Source organism: Rhea pennata, chromosome Z, assembly GCF_028389875.1.
Source record: "Rhea pennata isolate bPtePen1 chromosome Z, bPtePen1.pri, whole genome shotgun sequence".
Classification (NCBI taxonomy): Eukaryota; Metazoa; Chordata; class Aves; order Rheiformes; family Rheidae; genus Rhea; species Rhea pennata.
Window position 1 is genome coordinate 76,834,336 of NC_084702.1, and position 25,894 is coordinate 76,860,229.

Consider the following 25,894-nt stretch of genomic DNA (forward strand, 5'->3'; position numbering starts at 1 on the left):
ATAGTATGACTAGCAACACACAGATGAGTGTTGAAAGAGCTACAGAGGACAAAGATTCAAAGACTTTTGGAAGGACTCAAATGTTGCAGCAACGTGAACAAAGAGCATCTCCTGGTCTTCTGCTAGTGGGTCAGCAAGTACTGCATCACCTTACACCTTCTGAACACATCTTCATTTCAGAGCAATGTTTAGTTGTTGGCTCCCTAGGGGGGGAAGATGGCTGTGGAAAGATCTGACATACAAGAAAGTTTGGACCTGAACCCAAGGCTCCCATGTGGTCATCTCTCACACTGCAATACAGTGCTGCTAAGCCACCAGGGTTTCATTCCAATCTGATCCAGTTGCAGACGGGATTTTTTTCTTTTGTTTCTGGATAGTAGTAAGCAAGGCATAGTCTTTGGCCATGTGGAAGAAATACTGAGATAAAGATAAAAATACTTAATTACAAAAATAATGCACAAGAAAAAAAGTTTGAGGACGCTAGGGAAAAAAAAGCCATGCTAAAGCCATGAAGAATCAACCAAGAGTGGGTGTTTTGTCTTCTACAATTAATTTTGAGCTTGGTTTCCAAATCCTCTGCCCTGAATTTTGCGCCTTGCCTGCCATATTTCCTGCCACAGTGGTGAAACTTGATACCGTGTGTCTGAGGACTTCACAAAATAAAAGGACAACTTTTGAAATCACTTTTGTTTCTATTTTTGGACCAACCACTCAACAACTGAATTTCAAATTCTTGAACAAAAGAACAGGAGGACTTTTTCTCCTACTTCCAGCTGCCTCAGAATACAATTTCTCATGGCTTGCGCTGCAGGGGGATCCAATGAATTGCTAACCTTTGTATGCCTAGGAGTTTCTTATATATGCAAAGCTCAGAAGTCTCCTAGAGATCTGAGAAGATAAAATAAGTGATTGAAATGGCCTGATTTAAACAATTCAAAATAATTGTAAATGGTTGTTTTTAAAGGTTTGTTTATATATTTTTTTTGAATCATACAAAGGGTTATCAGTATTTGACTGGGGGCCTTACAAGATACCTTTTTCTTTCATATTAACTTACAAATTGCCCGATAATTCTGCATAACATTAATTCATGCCTTGAACGTGGAAAGACTTATACATATTTAGCTCAATATGCTATTTATATAAAAATAACAGGCTCATGGCCTTCATTATAAAACATCTGCCTATCTCATGCAGTCAAGGTTATGTACAGATTGTTGGACACAAATAGGAAGCACATCTCAGGTCCACTGCAGAAACCAAACCAACTTAATGAATGCCATGGTATTTTTTAAGTCAAAACAAAAAAGAAAAGGCAACTTCCATCTGCAGATTATCCACTTGAGTTGTACTAACTCCCTGCCACATGGCAGAGTCAGAGGGAGGAGGTTTTTTTTAAAAAAAATAAAGTGCTCTAGATCCAGAAGACAAAACTATAGGTAATAAATCTGTTGAGGTGACCCCTGGTCCATAATGACTTATGCACATTGTATATGGTCACCACCAAAAGGACTATGTCTTTTCCCGTTAATAAAGTTTAGCCTGACAGTTATTATTATTATTTTTTTAAGGGTTTGAGGCCTACAGGTAGTTAGATGTAATTATTTTTGTGCTTGCAAACTATACATAAGAAATATCTAAAAGTAAATTTTGGTCAATCAAAAATTTCATTTAAGATTTTTGAAGCACTTTAATTTTAGACTTTTATGTTTTCAAAGTTAACCAGCAAAAAAAAAAGTCAGTATCTCAACTGCCTTCCAAATTGAATGTCTCAGCTTGAAATTATTTAAGTGTGGCTGCTTAAATACACATATATATGCATATGCATATGCATATGTAAACTCTCCAGAAGCAAAGGAAAAAAAAAAAAAGATAAAAACAGCAAAGGCCCAAGAAACACTTTTTTTAATCAGAAACTTATTAAAAATGAACTAAACTTTTTTCTAACAAAGTAAAATCAAAAATGATCTTTTTCTGTTGAAATGTTTTGTTCCAAATTTGGATTTTCTATGTTAACCCGATGAGTTAAACTATCTCACATCCATATGTCAGCTTATTACAAGGAGGAAGACAACGGTCAAGGAGCTTTTTGAAGTGGCTTTACATCAGCTGCTAAAAGTTTTCAAGCCCAAAATTCCTCACAGGAGAACATCACTATCAATTCTGCCAAGAAACACTGGAACTGCCTCTTTTTTGTTTCATTCAGATACAGAACGACAAACCGTAGCTCCAGTTGGGTGATTTAATTTAAACAAACAAGCCCACATCCTATGTCAAAGCGCTGATTCAAAATGACAATTCCTGTTTGGTTTCAATCAGAAATGTCAACATTTCCAGCGTGACATTTCCGACGCGAAAGTTTCGGGATAGTGTGTTTGTTTGGGGCGGAGATGGGGTTGATTCGTGGGCCATGTTTGTGTGTGCGTGCGTGCGTGTGCACACGTGCGTGATTTATCGATTTGTCTATTTGTTTTCTGCTATTAGTGGAGAGCCGAGGGAGGAGGAGAACATAAGGGAAAAAGGACAGGCACAGCTTGCTGCCTCTCTGCCCAAACTCATTAGTCTGGGCTTTGCAGGCATCATGGCAGAGGTGACTCATACCGAGGGATCCAAAGGGAAATAACGGCTCGGCATGATTCTGATCCAAGAGGTTTTCCCCCAAAAAACAAGAGAAAGCACAGCGGGGCAGACGGCTCCTATCACCTCGTGTAGCTGAGGCCACCGATGTCTGGCTACAGGCGTGCTGGAGTCTCGCAGGCAACGCAGAGCGCTTGCGTCATGGGCAGACATGTCCCTTGCTGCGCATTTATGGCATATAAGTAAATCTTGGTGGCTGGCAGGGGTCAAGCCAGGTTGTCCTTGCATCAGTGGTCTGAACTCCCTCCCTGGGTTACCTCCACCTGAACGGACAATTCCATGGCTCCATCCAACCATCTTCTCCTTTTCTGGAGGACCCTCACCATCATCCATGTGATTACTCCAGCGAGTCAATGACTTACTCCTGCAGGTAAACTGGCAACCCAACTTTGCTTGGAAGGAGCAAAAACCTGTGGGGCTTGATTTTGCGCAGCTCCTGCCTTCTCATCCCCTGGCCCAGAGCTGCTTTTGGGTGCTGTTTCTGGTTAATGCTGAAAGCGGAGGGGGGGAGGTTGGGGGGTGGCGGCTTTAACCCTTACCCTGTGGAAGGTGTTGGAAGTGCCTTCTCCTGCGCCCCAGCCCCAGAGAGAGGTTCCTCACCTCAGGTTAGAGAGTGAATCGCTGGACACTGGAGAACATCCCCCAAGTGACACGCGAAGCCCAGGGGCTGCAGGGCAAGACAGGGAGAGGTTGTGGGGGCAAGTGGGTGAGACAGACTGGGCTGGGAGAAGGAACCTGGGCTGGGAGAAACACAACTAATCCGAGTCCCTCACCTCCTCCTCCTCCGCTCCCCTGCCCCCATCAGTGCTGCTGTTGTGTCAGGTAGTGGCACTGTTGAGTACATTAACCCAGGGCTGAGCATTGCAGCCACACCGAGTGTGTGTGCATGTGTGTGCGTGTGTGTGCGCGCGTGCTTGATCATTGCTATTTATTTATTTCACCCCACCACCACCACCACCACCACTAGTGCTGCAGGACGCGGGGAGCGAAAGAAAACCAGGGGCACAAGCGAGAGCCGCAGCCATCGGCTCCAGAGCTCTGCTTATAAACAAACCGCCGCCCCGAAAGATAAAATAAAAAGCTGGAGAAAGGCAAAATCCAGCAAAAAAAAAAAAAAAAAAAAAAAAAAAAAAAAAAAAAAGGCAGCCCCCCTCCGCCCCGACGGCCCCCTGTGCTCTCAGCGAGCGCGAGTGTATGTATTGGGGGGGGGGAGACATCGATCCCGTGCCCCGTAGGAAACCCGGGATTTTTCCGCCCTCCTGCCACGCTCCCTCCGCGCGCGGCCGGGCGCGCAGCGGCGCGGAGGGGGCGCGGGCGGCCGCAGCGCCGCGGCCCCGCTCCGGCCGCCCCCTGCCCGCTGCGGAGACCAGAGCCGGAATAAAGGGAAAAAGGGAAGAGCTTCCTCGGCGCCGCCGGAGCAGCCCCTTCCTCGTCGCGGGGTTGTGTGTGGGTTTTTTTTTTTTTTTTCTTTCTTTTTTCTTTTTTTTTCTTATTTTTTTTAACTCCTTGCCGGGAAAAGCCAAAACGAAAACGCTTTCCCCCCCCCTCCTTTTCCCGCCCTCCAAAGGCCCCTAAACAACCACCACCAACAAACAAAAAGCAAAAAAAAAAAAAAAAAAAAAAAAAGAAAGAAAAAAAGCCCTTCTTCTAAAAAATAAAGGAAAAGCGAGCAAGACAGAGAGACAGAGACAAGCTCCATCGATTTCGAACCCAGGATTTTATCCAGTGCATTGATTTTTTTTCCTTTTTTTTTTTTTTTTTTTTTGCTCTCCCCTCTTTTTTCCTCCTCTCCCCTCCTCCTTTCTTTCATCCCTCCTCCTCCTCTTCCCCCCCCCCCTTTTTCCTTTTCATTTTATTTTGGCTCCTGCTAAAATTAGCCGGGACTGCTCTGGGTGTTGCGTGTTAATTTGATTTACTCCGGGATTCCGGCTTCCAAGACGCCATTTTCCCCCCTTCTCGCTCTCCCTCGCTCTATTTCTCGATCTATCATTTATCTCGCTATCTCCCCATCCCTCTCTCTCTCTCTCTCCGGCCCGTCCATCTCCCTCTCCCCGGGTGCCTTCCCTCCTCCCCCCCGCCCTCCTCCTCCTCCTCCTCCTCCTCCTCCTCCCTCCCGGCTCTGCGTGCGCGGCGCGGCCGTGCGCTCCCCTAATCTGACAGATGAACACCGCCATGGGTTTGCCGCAACACAAGCAAAAGCACCTTTGGGGGCTGTGGCGAGGGATTGAAACCGGGATCTAAAAGAGAAGAGACAAGAAGGGGTGGAAAAGCCGAGGGAAGGAGGAGGAGGAGGAGGAAGAGGAGGAGGAAGAAAGAAGAAGAAGAAGAGGAAGCTGCTAAGAAGCCCCTGCCGCCGTTTTGGGGATATGGGTTAGTAAAAAAAAAAAAAAAAAAAAAAAAAAAAAAAAAAAAAAAAAGGAAAACAACAACAACAAAAAAAGCGAGCCATCGAGGAAAGGTCTGTCTGGCTAATCTGGGTTGCAGAAGGGTCTTCCTCCCCCCTTCGCTACCCCCTCTCCCTTCCTTCCCCCCCCGTTTGCATGCAAAAGTTAATGTCGTCTCCTTTTTTTCGTGTTGTGACTTTGCAATGGCGCGGAAAGGGCTTTATTTATTTGGGGGGGGGGGGGGGATTGCTCCGCTGTGCAATGCCTGCGATGCCCCCTCTGCCCCTCCGACCCCTTCCCTCCCCACGCTTTGTGGCTGCTGGTGGTGAGTGTGTGTGTGCAGGGGGGGGAGGGCACGGTGGCGGGGGGAGGTGAGACCGTGCTGCTGGGAAGGGGTTGCATTTTTTTAGGAGTTTGCATAATATATCCCCCCCCCTTTGCTAGTGTGTGTCTGTTTTCCCCGACGGGGGTAGGTCTGTGTTTGTAAAGGAAAGAGGGGGATCCTCCCCCCCCCGTAAATTGCAGGTTAAGTGGAGCTAGAGAGCAACACTGTAACCTTAGGGGGGTGTGTGTGTGTGTGCGTGTGCGTGTGTGTGTGTGCGGGGCGGGGGGGGGGGTCGGCGGTGTCTGCGGGGCCGCGGCGGTGCTCGGCGCTGGGCGCGGGGGGCAGCGGCGCTTCCCCGGGGCGCCGCCGCGGCCCCGCGCTTATTTTGACATTGAAAAGGACACGCAGTCCCGAAAAGCAGCGATTTACACTAGCAAATAAGTGCCTCCGGGGGGGGGGGGGGGGGGAAGGGAGAGGAGCGGGGGGAGGAGGGCTGTAATTAGCAATGCGGGACACCCTCCTTCCCTCCCGCTTTTCCCTGCCCCCTCCCGCAATGAGCGCGTTAATAATCAGGATTAATAAGGCCGTGATTAGCCATCCCCAGGATCGCCCCTCGCCCCCCCCTCCCCTCCCGCCGGAAATCACGCCAGGTAGAAGTGGAGTTTAGCTCTGGGCGGTTTTGCAGATCGCAGATGTGCGTGTGAGTGTGTGTGTGAGTGTGTGTGTGTGAGTGTGTGTGGCTTTTTTTTTTCCCTCGGGGGGTGTGGGGGGGGGGGACGGACCGAGGTGGGACTCGGGTAAAGCGCAGCCTGCATTAGAGGGCGGCTATTGTCAACTCCAGCCCCGGCGAGAGGCTGCCTGCCCACCTCCTCGCCGTGCACACACACACGCACACACACACGCGCGCACACGCACACCCCTGCCCTGCCTTGCGCCGCCGAGATGGGGCCGGGTTTCCTCGGCGGGCGGTGGGAAAGCAGGTACCTCCGGCGAGGCGCGGGCCCCCCCCTCCCGCTGTGCGTTCCCGGCGTGTGTGCGTGCGTGCGTGTGTGCGCGCGCGCGTGCATCTACGCGCGCGTGTATCTAGGTGCGTGTGCGCGCACCGCGCCGCGCCGGGCACCGGGCGCTCCCCGCCGGGACGCCGCGCTGCGCCGCTCGGGCCCCTGCGTGCCTGCGTGCGTGTATTTATGTGTCTAAAAAGGCAGTTGAGAGAAGGATTTCCGATTCGTTTCCGCTTCAAATAAACGGCGCTGATAATCTCACGCCTGACGTCGGGCGCTCAAAGGGCAGCTCGCCGGCGGCCCCGCCGGGGCGGCCGCGGGGGCCCCCGCGGAGCCGCCGGGCAGCGCGCCGGGGGCCGGGGCCGGGGCCGGGGCCGGGGCCGGGGCCGGGCTGTGCAGCGGCGTTTGCGGCAGGGTCTGCGGGGGCGGGCGGCCGCCGCGGGCGGCGGGGGGATGCGGCGCGGAGCCGGGCGCGGGCGGCGGCGGCGGCGGCGGCTCGGTAACCCGAGCCGGGCACTGGGAGGAGTACGCGACAAGCAAATGCGGCTCTGCCTCGGCGGCGGGAGCAGAGGTGCTGCGTGAAGGGTGTCGAAGAGGCCGCGGCCAGGTCGGGCCGGGCCGGGCCGGGCCGGGGGGGAACCGCCGCGTTGCCTTTTATGTCCATCTGTCAAACTGCAAAGGATGTTCTAGGCACGGGAAACGCTGAGCCCGCTGGTCCTCTGCTGTCAGGGAAAGTAATTTGATCCCTTTCATATTGACAGGAGGATTTCAGGGGTAAAGAACTGCTGGCAAATCCAATCCTGTGTTTAATATTATGGACCCGAATAGTAACAATTATCGATTCGACAGCCCCTGCAGCCAGAGCTAACACAGCGCAGGCTACGGTAATGATATAATCGTCCGTCTAACGTTAGGGAACGACACTACAGACCTGAAGAAACAAGTGTCTATGACCTTTTAATGTAGACAGGAGAGGGAAAAAAAGCCTATCTGTGAAAACGTGCAAGTGGCGGTTTCACTCGCGCCTTTCTGTGTTTCCTCGGCCTTCGGTTAGATTACTGCCCCAGTTAGAAGCTACTTCCACTGGAGGGAGAAACTTATCTTTTTCTGCATTTGCTTTTTAACTAAAAGGAGAAAAACCCTGCAAACAATGTAGTTGTACTTTAGTCTCTGCTCTTAGCTTGGAATGGTTATGTAAAAGCAGAAGGGGAAAAAAAAAAAGGAGAAACACACAGTGAATGGAGACTTCCATCCCTTTTTGGCTTTGGCTTTTTTTTTTTTTTTTTTAACTTCTCAGACTCAAAGTTTTAATTGAAACCAGAAATCTATTGAGAAGTAGCTGAGCCAAGAAAACCTCTGTTTTCTCCGCAACTAGGGATGGGGAATAAATAATTTTTTGCTGATGTTATTTCAAGTTGTTTGAGCTCTTTGGTTCCTGCCAAAAAGCCCAGCATAGATTATTAACACATTATCATTTTAGGAGGATGCGCTCTCTGAAATGTAATAAAATGGTGTGTTAGGTTTGTGCAGAGCCATAAACTATGCTAGTTGTTGGCAAACAAAAGAAACAGTGGCCATGATTTATTATTAATAATAATCATAACTGAGCTATTTAGCTTGACTTGATATTTACTGGGTTTCTCTACTGAGGCTTCTCAGTATCATTTCCAATAATGTGCTTTGATTAAGTTGGGAACAGTTCTTTTTTAATAACTGCTCTTGCATGTGCCTAATTAACTCAAGAAGTTAAATGCTTGAAAATGGCCAACCATCATTTTTTGGCTCTGGATGCTGCTTAATCTCCTCTTCTGGTCCGTTTTGACCCATTCTTTGAGCTCCGTTTCCCCTGCACACACGTCTCTTAGGTGTAAGTGCCAGCTTACCAACAGGACTCTTGTTTTGCATTACAAGATTTGGCTAATCCCAGTTTCAGTGACTTTTTTTGCCCTCTCAGTAGGGCTCAATTGCTCATACATAATCTTTCCCTTCTGTTTTCTTTCCCCTTTGGACAACACCCTCCAGGACTGAAAAACTCTTGCCTTGTGCTTGGAGACTTGCAATTACACAGCAATTTTGACTCTTGACCCAACTAGTAGCAAGAAAGGCTATTGTCTAATGAACCACGTAAAAACAGTTCTGAATCCAACCAATTGCTGTGAATTCACTCGGCCAGTGAGTTGATGACCGGTTTGTTTAACCGTACGCTTAGGTGGTCTATGTCGCGCCCTGTTAACTGTCCACCTCTGGAGCAATCTGTGCTGTGTGGGTCTGTGAGGATATCGGGGAGCAGCTTTAATAACTGCCCAAACGTGCGCCATGCTACATGGGGCACTAGGCCCATTGAATAAGATTTAAACCATCTTCTGAAATTTTGGCACGTCATTTTTGTCTGCAATAATGCGCAGACGCTCTGAGTTTTGAGCGCACACATGCCGCAATTAGGCATGCGTTTGACCGGAGAGCGGCAGCAAATCTGTCTGTGTGCAAAAAGGTGGTTGAATGAAGCCCACTGCAAAATCTCGCTTCGGTTGAGTCATTACTGGGAAGTCTGGGCACTTTTAGGATAGCAGCTTTCCAAAGTTTTGAGTTAGTCCAGAGTCTAGTGAGAAAGGCGATATTTTGTGGAGATGTTCAGTGGAGAAGGTTCTCAGTGTTTTGTTGCAGGGCTTGTGGTTTCTGCTGGGACTGGTTTTGCTGCTCTTAAAGGTTCTTTTCTCATTACTTTTGCTTTTTCCAACTTGAAGGAAAAAAAGTTTCCTTCCCCATTATTAATGTTGAGGAAATAAAATGACTCATCCTTTTAGGAAATTGTCATCTTGATTAAAGATGGGCTTTAAAACCCCTCCACTCTAGCTTTTAACCCAGGGGGACTGTTAGATCTGGAAATAATTCCAAACTTTCCAGGTTGGGCCTGCTCTGCTTTTTAATGCAGACATGAAATAAGGTTGTGAAGGCACATTATTAGCACAGTTGCTTCTAAGATGCACTCAGAGCCTTGGAGCTGGTTTCTTCCTCTTCCCAACACGAAGGTTTCACTTAACATGGCTTCAGAAGTTTGTTGCGTATTCGGACCTGCTTGGACAGCTACTGGATGCTGTGAACCAGCAAGTCCCCCAATAGGCATCTGGATTCTGCATTCACATTTAATTGGTTGTGGATAGAGCAAGATGAGGGGGATGTAGAGGTGGGGCAAAAGAAGAAGGCAAAATCATTACTTAAATTGAATAAAAGCAGTCAGAGAATAATGCAGCATGTCTGCTCGAGTTGGGGGATGTTGGGATGGTAATTTTTGTTTATCAGCTCTTGAGAGGGAAGAGAGTTATGGGCTATTTTTCCCTTTTGGAGTTGGATTTACTTGATAGCACAGTTTGTCCAAACACAATTTGCTTTTACTCTAAGCTGTGGGACAGTTGATATGAAAAACAATCTTCTGATATGATTCATTTAGGCTCTTCTTGTCTTTTATAAGATTTAAGATGCCTAGAAGTCCTCAGATTAGTCAGATCCAACTCCAAAAGGCCAAATCAAAACTCTGGCCCTCAAACACCCCAGAGAGACTTGATTTAGATCTTTACAGCTGTAGTTTAATCAGGGAACTTTGCAAGGTTTCAGGTCTCTGTATCTCTGAGATCTTCTCCAGGCTGTCTGGCCACCAAATAAATGTGCCGATGCCAGTCTGTGATGATGATGGAGCGGAAGCACAGGTGACAAAACAGGAAAATGCAGGGGACGTCCTTGGAATATTCAGTCTGGTTGTTGCTCGCAGCTCCCAGGGTCAGCTTCACTCTCGCCTAAGAGCAGTGACCACAGCCCAAAAGCTCCGCTCTGGGGTATATTGGGATACAAGGGCCTGGCAGAGTGGGGTGCTGTGGTTATGTCTAAATGCCGCTCCCTGTGCGGGAGTGACACTTACTTAGCTTTTGACTTTCTCTGAACTAGTGAATTCCTGTTTCCTCGGCAAGCAGGGACTGTAAAAATTGTTGTACAGTCCTGTACAGCTGAGCATGACTGTGGCGGTGGGTGAGAGCAAGGTTTCCTCTCTGCTGGTACGGCATCTCCTGTAATAATGCTCGACAAAACTGTTCAGAAAAATGTGCAGTAGGCAAGCATGGGGTAATCCAGTACTCACTTAAATACCTCAAAATTAGAGATGGGTTAAAGATCGGAAGCCTGAGGTTTTATGTTACTTTGAAATTTTTGTTAGCCTTAACCTTTATAACTGAGAGATATATATGCATACAATGAATCATTCTGTTTCTGCCCTGGTATTTTAGCAGATGGGGAACTTGGTTTTAAGACAGAAGGGAGAAAATGATGCTACTCAAACCAGAGGTCAAGCCGCAAGGCATGTCTTTCCTCAATATGAATGCACATACCCTGAATATGCTACTAATACGATTTCGAAGTCTTGGATGTTGCTGTTATTTCCTTGTGTGTTTCTAGACCCAGTGTCTCACTGGTCTGGAAAGAATACTGTGACATTTACCCACGTCTTGTTGAGTCTTGGTAAATTGTTGGCATGAGAGAATGTAATGGGGTTCTGCAGAAACTCCTCTGAAATCCTATTAGTTTGCCAGACAAGGAAATCCTTCCTGTACTTTCTTTTTCTTTCTTTCTTTTTTTTTTTTTTTTCCTCTCTCTAAAACCTTCCTATGGAGTTCTGTAGTGGGGATTCAATGGAATTCTATACAGGGGAATAATTCTCTGCTGAATTCTTTAGTCCTTTCTTCAGAAGGGATCAGAGATGTGAAGCTTAAGTAAGGGAGTTTAGTAAGTGTTTGAACAGGATTGTATACATGCAAAATATTATAACAGGCATCTGGGCTAAGAGTTATTATACATGCCCATTATTCCTAAGGTTGCAAAACAGTTTAAAGTGTTAACCCATATATTCACATCCTTGTAACTTCCATAAACCCTCACCTAATGGGCTGAAAAATGTCATGCTTTTTCTTTGCTTGACGGCAATTTTCTTCCTGAAAGGTTGAGTAAATTCCCTCCAGCTGTCAGTTGTTTCTCTTTCTTTAAATTTATTCAGAAGAAGTAAGGGTGGGGGAAGAAGAGGAAAGACTTTTCCCTTTTAAATTATTCTAACCACATGCTTTTAGACAGGGCAACAGTCTAACCTGCTGGACTTTGAGCTGATAAATGGATATAAACATAGGGCTTGTTGAGGGCCTCAGTCTTCTGCTAGTGTGTTAGGGAAAAAAAAAAAAAAACCCGGAGGTCATGGTTTCTGAAGCTGTGACATTTTGAAAATAGTCTTGTAAGCATCCTGAAGCCAATCAAGATCGTTTAGTTGGTTGACTTAACCAGAGGGGTGCTCTCCCTGGGTAAGTGTCATAGGTGTTGTCTGCTGTGGGTGTTGGTTTACATTAGACCCTAATTCTGTGTTGTGTGAGGTGGTCACAGAAACATGGCTCCTGCTCTTCCATCCTTTTATCAGAATTGAAGATACCTCTGTTCTTAAAACACACTGCATTTTAAGTGTTTGTGGCTTTCAGGCCACAACATTAATTTTCTTCAGCTTTAGCTTGGTTACCAGATCTCTTAGAGCCCAGAAGAAAGCTTCTGACAAAAATAGGGTGAGTAATAATTACAATAATAATAAGCTGCAGCATGGCCCTAATTAGGGACTGGGACCTGATTCAAACATGTAGCCATCTCCAAGAGTGAGTATAGCAGTACAGATGTTTTGGTTCAGAGGTCACTTGGACCATCAGAGCCTGCAGACCAAGATCTGCCTTGCTGTGGTCAGGGCCTAAGTGAAGGGCTCAGATTAGGAGCAGAGTGACTCATATGTTGTCAGTGGAGAAAGGAGGATACCTGTGACTGAGCTGACCTTGGATTCCCACAAATTCTAACCCCATCCTGACTTATAAATCCTCCCCAAAGTCAGTGGTGTTACAAGGGAATAACTGAGGTCAGGATTTCACTAATAATCTTTAGCTATCTATGATGATAGCCTGTGAAAATTTGGCCTTCATTCCTTCCAGATGAACATGGGTGTATGTATTGGGCTGACAGAGCAGAAACAATTCGTGGAGAAGTGCCAACCTGAAATCATGGTCCATGCAATTCAAATCCTGAATCTGATGTTCTTGGTCCTATTCGCCTCCTCAAATTGAATCTGATGTGTACTCAGCAGGACTTCTAGCTCCTCAACTAAACTTCTGACTTAACTTCTAAATTAACTCCTAACTCAACTTCTCCCAGTATTTCTGTAACAATTTCCTCATCATCTTCATTAGAGGCTAAGCTACTCCTCTCCCTTGCCCATATTCCTGTCCTTGTGTCTTCCTACTGTCCCACTCCTGTCTCAGGTTTATGCCTTTTGACTTCACTCTTCATGCACTGCAGGCGGCTCTCGAGACTACAGCTCTGCTCCTATCTCACTTTGAGCGCCCCATACTTGTGCAGCCGTGCCCACTTCTCAGTGTCCTGCTCAGCTCTTGCCTCCTGCTTCTTACTCTGCTGCCCGTGAGGCTGTAAGTGGTTTTCTCATTCTGGTGAACCAGACGTGCTCTCCATCTCGAAAGCCTAAGGACTGGTATGTTCTGCAAGGCAAAGGAAACGGTCTCCGCGCTCTCCTCTGTATACCCCAAGTTACTGCTCTCCTTCTGGTATGCTGTTTCTTATACCCCCCATTTTCTCACAGACCCCCCACCCCCCTGGGGCTAGGGATTCCTCAGTACATTATGCAGCACCAAGCACCATACTACTGCTTACTCATCACGCTAACACATGGTGCAAGCATCCATGGACAAAGTCCAACCTTCCTTATTCCTAGACTCATTTGAGGTATGCAGAATTGGGTAACATGGGATGTGTTGTTTGTACAGCCTACAGACTGGGCACAGGATAGATCCTGGACTGAAGCCTTTTTGGTCCTTCTTGTGCCATCACTTACAGCTCTGAGGAATGGATGCTGAGCCAAGACCTGGTGCACTCCCTGTCAGATGTGTTGTTTTATTTTATTTATTTCTTTGTTTCTATTGAAGAGAGTGAAAATTGGTGTCTTTGGCACTTGCGCAAGCGTTAGTGAAATAATGGAGGAGAAAAAAAAAAAAGAGGAGGAAGGAGAAGTCCCGTGACAGCAGCAGTAAATAAAAACAAGGCTCTCGTTAATCATTTATATAGAGAAATCATTTTCCACAGGTCTCAGGGCACAGAGGGAAATGTTTGATCAGAGGGAGGAGAGATTACTGCCCTACCACGAGGGTGTTAGAAGGAGGCTACTGTGTCTGATGGCAGCTTTCCAAGAGCAGAGTCAATCTAGGAAAGTTTGGTAACACAGATGATGGAATTGTGCAGGGTTTTGCTTTCTGTGGCTGGTTTCTGTGCCAATATCCTTTCCCTAAATACCCATAAAACTTTCCGTTTGTAGCTTGGAATGGCCTTCACTATCTCCAGGATGGTGCAGTTGGCAACAGCTGGGTGAAATGGAGTAAGCATTTAAAGTCTCATGCACGTTGACACCTCCCCCAAAGAGTTTTATGGCTATTGTTAGTGGAATAAGCTTCTTCCCTGTAGTGGTACATGCTGCTGCACCCAGCAGAGTTCAGGCTATTCTCCTAGATCATCTCTGGAGTCACCTTTGAGTACATCATGCCAAGAGAGATGATGCTTGATCTGGGAGCTTGGCAGTCTGTTGATCTGATGTAGGCAGATCTCCTGGCTTTGCTCTTTATGTTGTAATGAGCTGGAGTACAGTTTGCATCTCATTTTGCTTTCTAGTGTCCCAGAGGCTTCATCTTCTCAGGGATCATGGGTAAAAATGACATGCCATCTCTTGACATCAGTGTGTTCTTACTTACTTACAAGTATTTCTTACTTTAACGGTGCATCAAGTCAGACAGCAGTATTTGTTTCTGAGGGTACAAGCTGGATGAGATCTGTCCTTCAGAGACCAGCGTTGAACTTGAGATGTTTGCTAGTCTGATGATCCAACTCTCTTCCCCTTCCATCCAGAGGTCCTAGCTTTAGATTGTGAGTGAATAGATTTATAAATCCTTGGTGTTGTTCTCAGACGGGAGCTTGTAAAAGTCCTTGGGCAACCTGATGGGCATCTCTCCTCCTACTGCAGATGGGTGCTTTGCTATGCTGGCTGTTGCCGCAGCTGTACTTTGGGCAGTATTGCTTTTATGGGCCTTATGATTTATGGCCGTGTCAGTTGTTTAATCATTCAGTTGGCCCTCCCTTCTGCACTGTACGATAGTTAGTTACTTACATGGAAAGGTGACTATCTGATCTAGTTATGGAGTCTCCAACCTAATTATGGAGTCAAATATGATTCCATAATCTACTCTTAATCTCTCTATGTTGAGAAGGCAGATGCACACGTGTGTAATGTGCACGCTTACATGCCTCTGTAATTATGGATATGCTTGGACTCTCATTTACTTTTGTCTCTTTATCTTGGATGACGAGGGAGACGCTTGCAGCCTCATCTGGCTGTGAGAGATCTTTGGGTTATCTTGTCTTTTTTCCCTCTAGCGTGGCTTTTCCTGGCTGCCTGTGCCGAGGTTGGTCATGCCTAGGCAGCCCCATCAGGCAGGTTGCTCGGTCACGCTAACGGAGGTACAAAGGGCCGGTAGCACTTAGGCTCAGGGCGATCTGAATGGAGAGTATGGTTATACTGTTGTTACTGGACCAGGCTAGTAACTGTCATTAATCCTTGCTCTTTATTTTCATGTGGATAGACCACACTTGAGATAAACTGTGTCCCTTCCCTTCAGAAAATGTCCGTCCGTAACCCACACAAAATCAGGTGCAGAGGTGGAAGGACTGGAACAAGGGCATTTTCAGAGGCAGTGTCAGAGGCAGGGGGATGGCAAAGAAAGGGGAACAAGCCTTTCTCTCTGTAACCCCCTGTGCATGTAACTCACTGTATTAATGGATCACATGTCTTAATTATTTATTTGTACAGATAATCTGTGGATTATAGGCATTAAGTTATGGTCATTCCTCTGGCAATTACCTCTATCAGTTGAGGAGCTGATATAGTATCTGGTGTATATCCACTTATATTTTATATATGCCCAGATCCATGTATATCTTATATACAGGTATCTTTGCAGTGTGTTTAAAATTGCAGCGAAATAGAGAGTCCAATTTGCCCAGCATTGGAGATGAAGGCCAAAAAATACATCACAGAATCAGAGAATGGCTGAGGTTGGCAGGGACCTCTGGAGATCATCTAGTCCGACCGCCCTGCTCAAAGCAGGGTCAGCTAGAGCAGGCTGCTCAGGGCCATGTCCGGTTGGGTTTTTTGAAATCACAGGTCATCTCTGATTCTTTATTAAGAGATGATGTTCATTTGTTCTGCTTGAAGGGGAACTTTTTCTGCCGTGTTTCTCTCACAATTGACATAAGGCAGGTGAAAAGGAGAGGGTGTTTCCTATGGGATCTATAGCATGGATGGAAAATAGCTGTCACAGCCATTCTTCCAGCTCCCTGCCAATGCAGGATTGTTCTTGCAGAATATCATGGCCACAGGAGGTAGCTAGGGCCATGATTCAAAGAAGACAATAAATCTAGCTCTAGGGCACCAAGCAGTAGATTAAATGCGCTGCTGGTGCATGATCCAGTATAAACTCATTCTGCTGGTTGAAATTTTCTCAGAAAAATACAATGGCTTAATTTTATCCCAGCAGGCTTTATACCCCATCAGGTATCATCTCTCTGCACCACTCTTACATTACGAATCACCGAGATTTTACCTATCCTCTGGAGCTGCCTTTAAGTTGCCATGAAAGAAGGTCTAACCTCCATTTTATGTACTCTGGTCAATTCAATAAAAGTGTGAGCACACGCTTCCTGCTGATCCTCATCAGGCTTGTTCTTACCATGGGGTAAGAACACTGTGCTTGAAACTCCTAGACTTTTGAAAGCAATAATGAAATATGGGTTGTTGGGTTTTTTTATTGCTAACGTGGGTTAACTGAGTTCAGTGCAGCTTGCTGTATGCCAGGCTATTGAGGGTTTTTGTGTGTGTGTGTGTCCCGTGATGGATTCTGAAGTTTTACTGACACTTCTCATAAAAACAGGTTTCTGACCAAAACTTTCCCTCGGGTGTCCTGTGGGTTGTCCACTGGCCTGTGCTCCAAAGGCAGCTGCATTTCAGTGGTGGCATATGTAATTGAGGAAGCAACCCAGGATTCTTTGGCGTGAAAGGTGATATGTCATAATTAAATATTGCTGTATAGTCTCTAGCGCTTTGTGGTGAAGGGGTTTAGAAAGATGGAGTGTAAAGAACCTTCCAGGATTTTTGATATTTTGCAGGGATTAGGGATTTCCTAACAACTGTACAGCACATGGGAGAATGTCAGCTCCAAACGCTGAGTGATAGATGTGGGCTCAGGAGATGTGGGCTCCGCTTTGCTTTCAGTGTGACACGCTCTGACCTGTTCCTAAATTTCCCATTACTTGATCCCCATTAATAGTACTGCTCTTTCATTTTAAGGTATTTTGGACTGAATAGATAAAAAGAAAGCAGTCTTAGAGGCTAGTCATGCTGGGATTTGGGTAGCATCTTCTAAAATTGCTCGGGGCTCTCTACTGCTGCTCCCTGTGCTTGATCAGAGCAGCCCGAGTAGCAGTGTTGGGCTGCTGAACCTGACTTGCCTCTGGTTGTTTGTTCAGCAGTGCCTATGCATTTTTTGTTTGCTTATTACTAATGTGATCGTTACTGTGTGTAGGGCAAAAGCCATGCCAAATGTTATACCCACTTTCTTATATTCCGTGAAGAATTCAAAGTATTTTTCTTTTTTTTTCCTGTTTCCAACAAGGCAGTGGTATCTTACCCTTGTTTTTGTCCTTAGCGGAAAAACTTTCCAGTTTAAGCACTTTACAGTCCTGGCATTTGAATACTTGCAAATATGCAGTTGCCTGAGGCAGGACAAGGAAGTATATTTGGAGCCCATTACGGCAGACACCTAGCTTGAGTCAGAGGGAGGTCTTGGACTTCAGGCCCTTTCCTCTAGAAGCCTGTCTGAGGTGCCCAGAGGTGCTGATAAGAGACATGTGAACAACCATAGCAAGGCTGAGCACGCAAGTGTTTGATTATTTCTCAGTACTTATCAGAGGAAGCGTGAATCTCTCCCTAATTAAGAGCTAATGCCAACTTCTGTGAAATTTGTTGTCATTCACCTGTGAATTATCCTCCTCAAATTTAACTTGACTGCAGGAAGCCTGCTAGTGGTAACACTTTCCTCTGGGAGCTTAATTTGGATGGTAAAATGCGTCTGTAGTTGCTTATTGAGCGGGACTTGATGCTCTGAGCCTCAGAGGCATGGAAGGTCAGTTTGGGTAACCACTTAAAAGTCTAGACAAGCCTGATCTCTTGGGTTTTTAAAACAGAGCTAGAAATCTCTTGGAAAAAAAATAAAAATAAAAAAAACCTTCCTCGTTAGATTTTCAGGTCTGCACATTGCCAGTTAAGGCAGAAGAACAGCTAGAGGAAAAGTGTTTATTGCCTTCTCTTAGCACTTCTCCTTGCAGTCCAAACGGTGGCCTGGAAGGCAGAGGCATGTGAACGTGAGAAATGGAGAGAAGCCCAAGAGATAGCAAGTTGAACCAGGCCAGAAGCGTTCCCAGTGATTTGAGCCAGGGCTGTTCTGGGGACTTTTTGTCCACTTGTGCTACTTACAGGAGTTCTACCTCTTGCTTTTTTTCTCCCCAAGCTCTTGTTTGATTTTTTTTTCAGTTGCGAAGAGCAGACCCCTGTATCTTTGGCGTGGGGGGGGTGGAGGCACTGACAAAAAGGTATTGTGGTTGCAAGCGAAGAAACACAGCTCTCATTGAGAGAGCCCTTGCGGTGGGATCGGCCGTTAGCGTGTCTTGTGCTGCCTGCCGCTTCCAGGCTGAGAGTAGTTCCCACAACTGCAGCCTGCCCTGAGCTGAGGAAAGGAGAGAGCGCGGGAACGGGGTTACTTGCTCACAAGCCTGCAGTGAGGTTTCCTAATTAGCCAACGCACATGCAGCCTGCCCAAACAAGAAAGACAAGAAAGAGTATAATGTCCCTGCACCAAAGTCATTTAACTATTAACCCTGAAGGAGAGTAAGGAGATACCTAAAACAATTACCCATTTGATTCTGCATAGCATTTGAGCATGGTGTTATTTGTTGCTACCTGCAGATCTGTTGATACCATCATTTGCAGACTCCTAGGTAATGTGAGGCCAATAATTTAAGTAGGATTTTAAGCTGGATTTAACATGAACCCATCTGACACTGGCGTGACACGATGACTTTATTCGTCCGTTCCTTGTCCCTGCTAACCTGGAGGTGCACACCCAAACGGATTGTGTGTGATGGAAAGTGCGGGTCTGAGACCCAGGACCAGACCGCTGGCAGGAACCTGGTTTTTCATTAGCCCTGCATAAAGCATCGGCCAGCAATTCAAAAACGTGAAAGCACCTTCCTGAGTGGCGAGCTTTATTTCGGATCCGTTTTGACGTCGGGTCTCAACGCAAACCCAGCACGCCCACCGGCTTGCCGCGCCGATGGCCGTAACTGCAGTTGCTTCGCCGCAGCCTCCTTGGCTGCTTGGTGCGGCGGGCACGGCCCGGTCGGTGGTGGCCTGGCTGCGGACCTAGACGCTGTGTGTGAGAAGCCTGCTCTTTCCTACCAGCAGCGAGAGAGGTTAATCGGCCGTGGGTGGAGGCCGGCACAGAGTGCCCATTGTACATGCGTGCATACCAGAGCAGTAACTCCCTGGAATGCTGCACAGCCGAGCTTTTACCACCTTGTGTTTATGTTGCAGCACAGGAGTGTGTGTACATTGTGTCCCTCTCTAAGGAGATTAACAACGTGAAATGGCAGATAAATAAGATAGCTTTTTTTTTTTTTGATTGGACCAGTTGGAAGAGGAAGGTAGTCCTGACTCCCATCTCCTCCATAGATGCAAAGGAGAAGCAGGGTGCAAGGTCAGTCAATTAGGTGGAGCAGTGCCTTGCAGCTGGGCAGTTTTAATGTGCTAATTGCATTAGTAATTAGCAGCTACCACATGGTAAACACTCTTGGGTTTAAAACTATGTATGAGCATTGACTAATCCACCTTTTGGATAGGTTTGAATGAAGTAAGTGTTGCCCTTCTCCTATAGGTGGAGAAAGGAGAGAACTGCTGACTGCAGGGCGAGTCAGTGTGGGAAGGGGCAGAGCTGCAGGTGCCTTGGGTCTGTTGGTTCTTCCAGATCATCTTAAATGAGATGAATGTGACAGCAGCTCTGGGAATGAATCTCCTTTCTATTGCCAGAAGATACGCAACCTGAGCATGAGTGTTTTCATACCATTTTGCCAAGGTACTTCTAACTACTGTGAGCTACAGAAACTACCTCTAAGGCCAGAGGGCAGTTCAGGTTCCTCCCTGCCCCTCCTGCTCAGGCTGTCAGCTTGTGCTATTTGTGGGAACTTTACTTGAATTTGCATCTGCTAGGACCTGGGTGGAGGTCACCCAATGATTTCATGGAGCTGTAGGTTGTTTAGGACTTTCCATTACTAGTCATATGGACCAGAGTTGGACAAGTGACTCATGGCCATACTCTAGTGGAAGTGCAGCTGTGTAACTGAGAAAAGGTTCTTGTTATTATGTCTTTTTTGAATTTTAAGCTTATGTAAGGTACTCTTAAAAAGCAGAAAGAAATTAGTGGTGAAGTCCTTATAGGAAGGCATCTGTGACCTGTTGGTGAGCTGCGCTTTGAAGTAAAACACACTGAGAGTGCTGTTATGATTTGGTGATAGGTAACAGGATTATTTCTGTTTCTCCTTTACAGTTTATTGCTACTAAGAATGGCCTGGGAAATCCCTGGCTGTACTCAGATCTTGCCTGTGTTTGGTCAAGAGGCGTGGTTTGGCATTATAGTATTGGCATTAAAGCTAATCTAAGAGGGAGCTACTGCTGAAAGCATAGGTCTGTACCCCTAGCACCTACTCCTGGCAGCATGTTCTTGTTTCCTTCTCTGTATGCCAGAAGCAATACTCCTCTGACCCCTTGGGAGGCTGTTGTAGGGTACTAAAGCAGCATGAAAATATCTCTCTTTTTTTTTTTTTTTTTTTTTTTTTTTTCTGAGGTATTCTTCTGCTAATTTTGTGTCCTGATCTGGCTTGCTGTAGGGTGGGGATTTTATATGGGGGAGTTTAGAGAGAGTGTGTGAAACCACCTCAATATTAATGAAGAACAGCTTTCACAACAGCTTATATGTATTTCTTTACCAAGTGCTTGGTATTTGGCTCAGGCTTTTTATGTCACTGGATGATACATCTCTTTGCCTTAGATGATAGCTTCTTCTATTAATTTTGGCCAAGACTTTTTCAGAAGATACTGGATTTGAGTGCTCCCATTTTGGAGGGTTCAGCTGGCAGTATCTTTCAAGAAAGCCCAGATACAGAAAGGTGAGAGCACAGTCTTCATTTCTGATGGCCAAGGCCTTTGGCACAAAGTGGTGGTAGTCAAGGGCAGAAGTAACTCTGGAAAATGTTGACTTCAGGTTTCCTCCATTGCCTTCAGTGCTTAGGTACCTGCTATGCAAAAGACCCAGATGGATCCTTGTACACTTCCAGCAGCCCTGGGGAGTATCTCAGGCTCCAGACAGCATGTGTCTGGCCCAGTGAGTGTTGAATAATTCATCCAAAGTGGAGTCCCTCATAGAATAGCCAGCAGCTGAGTGCTCATGTGTCTCGCCTGGGAAGTGGGGGAAATAAAGTTTGCAACTCTTCTGCCTGATTCATAGGGCAAAACTGTGTTTTCTGTGTTCTGATCACTGGGTTATTGTTTAACCTAAGGCAAGCAAGTCTCTCTATAATATAATTTCTATTATTTATTTATTTATTTTTAATCTGTAACAGGGAGCATTCTGAAGTAGCAAGAATGTTCACAGGTATGGAGAGCTGGTTTCCCACTCACCTCTTTCCCAAATCCAGGGTTTAAGGAGTAGGTATTTATACACTGTTTTCTATGGTTTTTAGATATCTGCTGTTATTAGTGTAGCAGTACACATGGCTATCGTTCTTTCGTTCAGCTCTTCTACAGTACCAGATCCAGCCCTGGGAAATGTTGGGCAGCATCAGTTCCCATTTCGCTTCAGGGAAAGTATTTGAGATGTTGCAGGGGAAGCCCGGGCGTACTCAGTTTCAGTCATTTCCACGGCTGCATTTGGTGTATGTGTGAGTGCTAACTTCCTTTTTCTTCTCCTTTCTTTTGACAGTTGCAGATTTGATCTCTTCTGAGCTCCTTGCAGCGTCTGGACTATTGGGACTCTGAGTCCTGCAGACAGCTACCATTTGCTTCCTGGGATCGTACCTGCCCTTTTTCTCTTCATCACCTCCCGTGCTCCCCTTCTCTCCGATAAGACTCCAGTGTGTTGTGTTACTGCTATGGAACCAAGGGAGACTTTAGGCAGCTCCCGGCAAAGGGGAGGAGAAGCAGATTTTCTGCCAGCCACTGTTACCTCTGCAAAGCCTCCACCTGCCTCCAGCTGCACGGGGGAGACCATGCTGCCTGCCTCAGGCTCGGGGAAAGGGATCCCGGTGAGTGGAGAACGGATGGAGCCTGAGGAAGAGGATGAGCTGGGTTCTGGGAGAGACGTGGATTCCACTTCCAATGCGGACAGTGAGAAATGGGTGGCAGGAGATGGTCTGGAAGAGCAGGAGTTTTCCATCAAGGAGGCTAACTTCACAGAGGGGAGTCTAAAACTAAAAATCCAGACCACTAAGAGAGCTAAGAAGCCCCCAAAGAACTTGGAGAACTACATTTGCCCTCCTGAGATCAAAATCACCATCAAGCAGTCTGGGGAGCAGAAGCTCTCCAGAGCTGGGAAAAATAGCAAAGCAGCTAAAGAGGAGGACAGAGCACACTCCAGAAAGAAGGTAAGGTCCTTCTCTGTCCTGTAGTCTCCCACCCATGCGGATCTCTTCTTCCATAGCGGTTGAGAGCCAGCGCTGTCAGCTGCCCCGGGCCCTCCCCACCGTCCCCTTGCTGTGTGCAGTAGACCGTCCTGCTCGCAGGAAAGCAGCCTGCCCCAGGGGGCAGAACTTGGCTCTGGAGGTTAAACGCTGTGTGTGTGGTTGTGTGGGGATTTTTTTCTCTCTTCTTTTGAAAGAATAACCAGAAGTAAACAGGCTTGTTACCAAAAGTATGCCAGGATGATGGGATTTTTTTTCTTTTACCTTTGGGGGTTGGAGGGGACGAAGGAAGAGTGCAGCTTTTTTCCTGGTATACCCTAGGAAGGGAGTACCAGCAGAAGAGTTGCATCTGCTCAGACACAGGGTCTTAAGCCTATGCTGCTCCTGAAAGCAGAGGGAAGCTAGAATTAAACCTGCCCAAAGCAGTTTCTGTCCAAGATGTAACCTTCGCACAGATTGCAAAGCCCCGTGTGGCTACGAAAGAACTAATACAAACTAGGTATCCTCCAGCATTCCTGTGTACGCTGTGGAGATGATCTTGAACTATCCTTCATATTAACCAATTCTGAAGAGATCAAAAGTTCAGCCAGGCCTTTTCTATTTTGTGTGTAATTGAGATTTAAGATTAATCATTACACGAGTGATAAATGAAGGAACCCACTTCTCAGCCGCTTTGTGTCTGAGCACAAATGCTCAAGCCTTTTGGCAGTTACAGCTTTTGACGGCATCTTAAAATACAGGTATGTGCACAGAGAACAATTGAATCCATTCCTGTATGCCAGGCTAACGGCTCTATTATTCTTGATTACAGCATTGTGCTAGCAACACTATAGTTACGCTTGAGAAAATACTTCCATTATAAGTCTCATTTTCTTCCTGATGCTTATCATTTTCTTGAAATATCCTTTTGTAGAGAAGTTTGATACTGTAAGTTGGGTTAAAAAAATGGTCCTTTTTGATTTAGTCAAGGAGAGGAAGAGAAAAAGTGGGGAGAATCCTTTCCTCGTATTAACTTTTTTTTTTTCCTCCAGAAGCACCCTTTTGTTTTGTTGTTGGCTTAATTTTCAGTAATGTAGCGTGCACTTAGTTCTCGCAGACATTTAGTTGAAGTGCTCTGAGCAGCACTGTGGGGGAAAACCTTTGACTAAGCACGTTATTTTGGGTGTAGAGGTGTTTTGTCCTAGGTGTTAGACAAAGGAGCCTTGCTCCCACACGGAGGTTTTATCGCAGTACAGTAGTTCACCTCTGCCTCTTTAGCACCGTGGGAGTTTCATGACGAGTTCGGTTAGGAATCCACATTTGATGGAAGATGCACGAGTATCTCCAAAACATGGACAAATTCATGGGCAAATTCCTTTGGGATTTAAAACCACTGATTAGAGCTGCAAGGATAACTTGGCCTTCCTGTTCATATAGCTCTGATCCTTCATGATGTAGAAGTTCTCCACTTTTCTCATACATGTGGTAGATGCTCAAAAAGCTGCTCTAAGTCTGAGGAGGCTAATTGCCAATGGCTCTCTGCAGAGGCAGTCTCCTCCTCCAACTGATCTAGAACAGAAATCTGTTAGCAACTCTAAATCACGTTTTTTGAAGCAGACTATCTCTTTCCCACTCACTCCAGGCAGAGCCTGGGGAGATTAGCATTACTTGCTTTGAAACTAGAAGATAAACCTGGAAAAAACCTGAAATCAAGGGGATTTTTTTTTTTCTTAGACTCCTTGTGAATGATGTACTGTGTGCATGGATTTTTTTTTTCTTAAGCAGAAAGGCACTGGAGGTTTGGCCCAGGAGTGCAACAAGATTTTTTTTTTTTTTTTTTTTTTTTTGTATGTGTTGAAAAAGATAGGCAGCCTTCTCAGCATTAAGTAATGTCTCCTTTCACTCCCCTTTCCTCTCTGAATAGTTCTGGAGACTTGGGGGAAGTTAACTGTTGTGTAAGACCATATTGATAACAAGGGTGTCATGAGCAATCCTTCCATGACCGTGCAGTGAGAAAAACAACTTGCTACCCCACACCTACGACGGGTGGACAGGGGAGAATGTGGATGCTTAGAAATCAGAGCTTTGTTTCCATTTGTCATCCAGTCAGGCAGGTATGGAAGAATGGACACACCTTCCACATAGCCACCCAAAGAGAAGGTTAAACAAACAAAACTAGCAGTGAGGAAGCTGTATGTGAAAAAGAAACCCTCACAGCGTGGTCACGCTCTGGGTGAGATCTTAGTTGCGTGAAGATAAGGAGTTTCAAAGAGGTGGATCGTCACGGCCCCGATACAGCCACATCTAGCGTATGTTTGCAGACTGTGCTCTGACTTGAAGCTCTTTGGGGCTGCACTGGCCTGACCTGACCATAAAAAGCCGCAGGTGGATCCTCTGAGCAGATGGGGAGAGGCCCGCTGTACCCATGCGCTGATTAGCATAACACCAACGGCTGCTGTGTGGCAGCTGCTGAGCTGGGGCTGAGCGAGCTGGAGGTGTCTTGGCAGCAGCAAAACCTGCAGAGGGACTTGAAGGTCTGTGGTGCTGTGACCTTGAGCGATTTGACACCCAGAGACCTGTGTCACCCTCCACAGGGTGGATGGTGATGGGTCCTGACTCTGCATCTCCTGGGCAGCTGCCCCTTAACTTTTGGGTTCCTGAATCAGGTCTTGACTGCAAACATCTTGTATCAAGGCATGATGAAGGACACTACAGGAGAGACAGGTCAGAAATAGGTGAGAGAAACGCTCCAGCAGTCAAAGCACATGATTGCTGTAATAGCTGATATGCGTGTCTCATGGCAGTTACGGAGATTTTTGTAAAGATAGGGTTAGGAGGAAGCAACAAGTTGAAACTTGAATTGAGCTGAGGCTCTCTGGCCCATCTGTGGGTTTTCCTGCATGAGAGCAGTGTGCAGGTAGTTTTTGCATATACTTGCAGAAATGTCCTGAGCTGCAGCAGGGCTAAGACAGCAATGGTCGTATTTAAATCATTCTGGCAGTTTTGATATTTCAGTGACACTCACTTGTCCAGAGCTAGACTGTCTGATTGCCTGTTGTTTTAATCTGCATGAACTTCAGAAAAGCGTCTACTGGGAGGAACAGCAGCAGCAGGCAACAACACACTTGCATCAGTGGGCCAGATATTCAGCTGGCATGATTCCACTGCCCTCTGTGGACTTCTGCCAGGAGAGTTTGGCCCAATGTATATATTGGCCTTGAGCATGGGAGTAGAGTCATTGAGTTTACTGCCTAGCTGCTGCATGTAGGACTGTGCTGCACTGATCCATCTGCGTGGATGCAGGGTTGAGCATAACCTTGGCTAGAAACACCATGCTTCTCTTCCTGGCAGGTAGCACTGGCTGCCTTGCACCTCCTGGAGAACCACCTGAATTTCCCTTTTCCCCTTAAGGAGGAACGAACTCTGTTAGGACTTGAAAAATCACTCAAGTTTGTTTTATAATAATTTAAGCTGCCTCTCCAGTAGTTCCCAGCGCTCTGAAATAGCACTTCAGTGTTCTTGCAGGAGTCGCAATGCTCCTAGCGTAGAGGGCAAGTAATGAAAACATGGAAGCAACTTAAGTAACAGCATGTGGGTACACAGAGGACTGGTGATGCCAGCACTGTGAAAAGGGGCTCTGAACTGGGGAATAGGATTTATTCAGT

At 46.4% G+C, this 25,894-nt stretch overlaps 1 protein-coding gene across 5 annotated transcripts in view; it reads left to right on the forward strand.

Annotated features, from left to right (window-relative positions):
• Positions 1 to 4,701: 4,701 nt before the first annotated feature.
• SETBP1 (SET binding protein 1) overlaps positions 4,702 to 25,894 on the forward strand; it is a 362,803-nt gene continuing 341,610 nt past the window's right edge. For 3 of the 5 annotated variants that reach the window (XM_062599284.1, XM_062599280.1, XM_062599283.1), the window contains exons 1-2: positions 4,702 to 5,007; positions 21,554 to 22,214. In XM_062599284.1, the coding sequence (XP_062455268.1) occupies positions 21,723 to 22,214 (492 nt within the window). In that variant the 5' untranslated portion in view covers positions 4,702 to 5,007; positions 21,554 to 21,722. Of the gene's footprint in view, positions 5,008 to 5,079; positions 5,096 to 6,168; positions 6,327 to 21,553; positions 22,215 to 25,894 lie in introns of those variants that run through there. The other 2 variants (XM_062599282.1, XM_062599281.1) reach the window with 2 other exon arrangements.